Genomic DNA, 4809 nt, shown 5'->3' with positions numbered 1-4809 from the left:
CATACGTAACCCAATCATCTGTACCCCCATAACATGCTGAAATAAAATAAATAAATAAATACATAAACAAACAAACAAACAAAAACACATTTTCCTTCCAAAATGCAAAAGTGCTTCACAGGAATACATACCCTTCTTGTGTTTGGAGACAGCCCAGAGTCTGGGTGCAGCATGGTGGAAAAGAGTTAAACAGTCTTAGTTCATCACATACCCATCAGCATGGCCACTATCAAAAGAATAAAAAATAACAAGTATTATTGAGGATGCAGAGAAATTAGAACCCATGTGCATTGTATGTGGTCATGTAAAATAGCACAGCTGCTATGGAAAACAATATAGTGCTTCCACACAAAATTAAAAATAAAATTACCCTATTACCTGGCAATTTCTGGGTTTATATCTAAAATAATTGAAAGCAGAGTCTCAAAGTCATATTTGTACACCTACATTCATAGAAGCATTATTCACAATAGCCAAAAGGTGGGAGCAACCTGTGTTCCTTGTTAGATGAACAGGTAAACAAAATGTACATACATAAAAGAGAATATTAATAAACCTTAAAAAGAAAGGAATTGTGACCCATGCAGCAACACTGATGAACCTGAAGGACATTATACTAAGTGAAATTAAGTCTGTCTCTGAAAGACAAATACTGTGTGATTCCACTTATATCAGTTACCTAGAGTAGTCAAATTCATAGAGACAGAATGTTGAAGGTTGGATTCCAGGGGCTGGTAGAAGGCAAAAAAGGAGAAAGTATTGCTTAATGGATATATAGTTTCAGTTTTCCAAGATGAAGGAGTTGTAGAGATGAATGGTGGTGACTAATATTTCTTAATTATAAAACGTGTAGGTGTAATTGTTATTTCTCAATATGTAAACTCATCCTGCTGAAAAACATAGGGCCACCTTGCCTGCTGTTTCACTTGTACACCCAACGCCAGTGAGGAGCCATGGCTGGTGAGTCTTTCCCACTCTAAGGGGAGAGGTATTGGGGAGGAATTAGTTTAGGAAAGGATTGCCATTCTCAGTAGGCTTGCTGAAGATATATGTGAGCAGCTTTGAGTTAGAGGGGGAAAAGGGAAGAGAGAAGGTGAGAGGGAAGAAAGTCAGCCAGCCTTTCGCTGCATCTTTTGAAGGAAAAATAATGCCAGGAATACCCTAGGACTCTCTTGGTTTCTGCTATGATTTTGCTAGTCTTATCTGAATTTGAAGAGATATGAGTTAGCCGAAGGTGAGAATGGGCACAGGATGGGTATTGGCAGGTCTTGCTCCCAGAGGGAACAGCCTGTAAACCCCCTTCAGAGTTCAAGAAATTGGGGTGTGTTACAGCAGAATGAATTCTGATATTCAGGAGGTTAACAGAAAAATCGTGAAATCAAGTGTCCCAGGTCACCCAGTGACAACACGTAGGTAATGCTAGGATCAGAAAGAATTATGTCAAGTAGGTATCTCAAGATCCAAATGTATGTCATTTCTTGAGACAAGTGTACCCTGTAATGGAGAAAGTTTGGCTAGGAAAGACTAAAATGATTGCTTCTATGCTGGGGAATTGCTGTGTTCATTATTTGAGGAATCTTTGTATTTCCAATAGACAAAACCCTGAGGAAGAAGAGGAATTTGTTTATCCATTCAGTGGGTGAGGGTACAATAAATGCCTTGCTGGATGACCTATTAGAGGATGGAGTAATTAGCCAAGAGGAGATGTACAAAGTGAGATATGAAAATTCCACAGTCATGGATAAGGCTCGAGTCTTGATTGACTTCGTTATTGGGAAAGGACCCCGAGCTTCCCAAAAATTTATCAAGCATCTCTGTGAAGAAGACCCTGAACTTGCATGGAAGTTGTGTTTGCACTTAGGTAAGATTGGATCATTCAATCTAATATCCAGATAGTCCCTGTATCCTGACCTACGTGACTATTATCTTCATTTATCTTGTCAGTTTAGAAGAGGCTTCCTATCATCTCAGTCTCAGACCCCATTCCTCCTATATGTGTGGTCCTAGTGTATGTCTCTTTTCTCTGCTCCTCTGTGTCTCTTATTCTTTCTCTCAGTACCCTCTGCTGACCACAGGTCATCTCCAGTTCTGTGTCAGTAGTAGCTCATTATTGTGGTTTATCTGAAGAGTCTAGATGTCTGCATTCTGAATCCTCTGATGTCCCTAGGGAGCAGTGTGAAACATCACTCTTCCTGGAGCCTGAGAAACCCATGTATTTTTTGGAAGAGAAGACATAAGTTCCTTTGTTGCCTACTACTCTGCTCTTACCCTGTCTCCTATTAAGTGTTTTTTCAAATATATAGCGATGGTGGAATTGTCAGAGTACAAATTCAATCTGTACCTAAAATTAAATGTGCACTAAATGATTACATTTGCATTAAATTATACATGGATTCTAGGTGCTAGTCAACTCCTTTGCTTTTTCTTTTGTGTAATATGCTCAATCAATAGTTGCATGGTGCCAATCTGCAGGCCATTCTCTGCTGCTTATCCCACTTTATTTCCAGTCCTCCTAAGAGCCAGATTCAAATTATGATATGGGAGCTGACCCATTCCTCTAACCATTTGCTCCTTCCACAGAGTGAAGACGAGCTCTCTGGTGGAGTACCAACACGTCCCAAAGCTGCTTCAGAAACAGAGAAAAAAAGAAAACAATAAATTGATTGTTTCAAATCTGATTAATGTCATCAAGTGTCTCTCACTTTGTCACATTGCTTGTTTTTTGTCCTTCCCTTCCTCATCCCAACCAAGGCTAATCAAATAACACTGAAGGCCATGATGATTGTAATATAATTGAAAAAGTCCCTTCCCTTTTTCTTTGCTTTTTGTGTAGTTCCCTTGAGTCATGTAGACACACATATAGCCCACATTTTTGCCTTTATGCACCTGGAGTTTGCTATGATGGCAACAAAATAAAGTCCTCCTACAGAGTTCTCAACACCGTTGCTTCACTGTAATGCTGTCATGTAGCTTTTGGAGGAAGGTCTATGACAATTACTGATATAACAAATCTTCCATGCTGAGAAAGCAATAGAGAAAACCAACGGACAGATGGACAGATACTCCATTGCCAGAAATCAAGCTTTCCCCTCAAAAAAAGTTCATGAAGTAAACATAGCCTTTCAAGGCCAAATGCTCAAGGTGCAACAAGTTATGGATTGCTGCCTAAGGAATGAAAATTTGTGGGGTCAAGAGCATGATGGCACACCCTGGCTTTGTACCCTTCAGAGCAGGAAAATGGTCATTATTTCTGCTTACACTGTCTTTTCCTTGTGTATATAGTGTTAAATAATGAAATATGATCTTCTAGAAGGCTCAGGAGGGTATTTAATTTGACAGCTTTTGCCAATTTTTCCAATTTCTAGCATGTGTTGTAGCAAAGGATGGAGTTTCAGGAACTAAGACAAAACATTCACTGGATTTTTCAGGTTTGTGCACTTATGATGACATCTTTATAAAGCCAAAATAAATCTTAATCTGATTCCATTTTTAAAAATTTGTCAGTCATAAATTATGAGAAAAATTATTGTAGGATGACACTAAATATAGTGAGCATTTTCAGTGTTTTTCTCCAGAGAGGAGGCATGTGCCACTGACAGGAAGTTTTCTTGGAGGTACCAGAGACTGGAGTGAGGGGTTTTTCATATGTAACCAGGTGCTTTCTTTGAAGAAACTGCTTTGAGGGAATCATACTTTGTGGGTAGTTTGGCAGTATGCTCAGTGTTCACAGATTTGAGGTCTAGACAGGTCTGTTATAAGCTCTATAATCATTTGGAGAATATCTTAACCTTTCAGAGGCACAATTTCCTGATATGTAAAAGGGAATTAAAAACACTATCCACATAGAGTCTTTGAATGAACTCAATCAGCTTGTAAAGGGCTAAGCCAAAAACTTGCCAACAACTTAGCAAGGAATAAATTTTGCCGGCAAGTATAATGATTTTATTGCTACCTTTATTCGCAGAGACACAGAATCATGATACTAGTGAAGGATTACAAGTCCAGGGAATAGGAATCATAACTCACATTGCAGAGATCACAAATAATTTTTCTTTAATGCCATGTATAGTACACAACTTATAAATAGTCAAATCAAGATGGTAAAAACCTGCCCAGTCCACGTAAATTATGTGAGGATTGGAGTGGCTCAAGAGACTCCTTGCCTTCAGCGAAGCTATTGGAGCCAATGAGCAGCTCTGGGTGGTGGCAATTTCTACTGGGCGGCAGCAGCAAATACGCAGTGATATCTAGGAAGGTCCCTGAAAGGAAGGACATAAAGGAGTCCCTCATTCCAAGCTGCCCCTTTACTACCTAGCCTGACTTGATCCCTGCAGCCCAGAAGTAGCTCAACACAGACTTCTCTCAATCTACCCTGGCAACATAAATCTAGATCAAATAGTAGAATCTAAGAAAACACAGTTCAAGACAATTCCTTTAGCTCTCCTGATTCCCACTTTCCTCAACCAGATGATCATCCATAAGCCCCTCTTACAAAACTATTTTGGAGCCACCATTGTTGTAGTCTGATGTTTCAGGGGAAATATATGTCACACCCCCACCTAAAACTTAACTAGTTTTAGACATGAACTTAACTAGTTCATGTCTTGGCCTTCGACATGGCCAACAAAAGTTCCTCTCCATGGCCTGCTTATCTACTTAGTCTCCTCAAGCAGCTCACTAACTCTTCTGCTAAGTCCTCTATCTACAATCTTCCCTCATTTCCATTCCTGCACTTCCCCCATCACACTCTGTCTTCTCTTATCAGAGTGCTCTTCTTCTCAACTCATCCCTATCATTTACATTCCATTC

At 39.5% G+C, this 4809-nt stretch overlaps 1 protein-coding gene across 1 annotated transcript; it reads left to right on the top strand.

The window, feature by feature from the left end:
- Nucleotides 1–953: 953 nt before the first annotated feature.
- Nucleotides 954–3469, top strand: LOC105822172 (caspase recruitment domain-containing protein 18-like). Its single transcript, XM_012659120.1, has 3 exons — nucleotides 954–960; nucleotides 1595–1861; nucleotides 3366–3469. The coding sequence occupies exons 1-3, from the start codon at nucleotides 954–956 to the stop codon at nucleotides 3467–3469; spliced, it is 378 nt and encodes a 125-aa protein (XP_012514574.1).
- The last annotated feature ends 1340 nt before the right edge of the window (nucleotides 3470–4809 follow it).

The sequence above is a fragment of the Propithecus coquereli genome, unplaced genomic scaffold (assembly GCF_000956105.1).
Source record: "Propithecus coquereli isolate 6110/MARCELLA unplaced genomic scaffold, Pcoq_1.0 Scaffold6, whole genome shotgun sequence".
NCBI classification, from domain to species: Eukaryota; Metazoa; Chordata; class Mammalia; order Primates; family Indriidae; genus Propithecus; species Propithecus coquereli.
The sequence above is the reverse complement of the archived record's forward strand: the minus strand, read 5'-3'. Positions and strand labels throughout refer to the sequence as shown.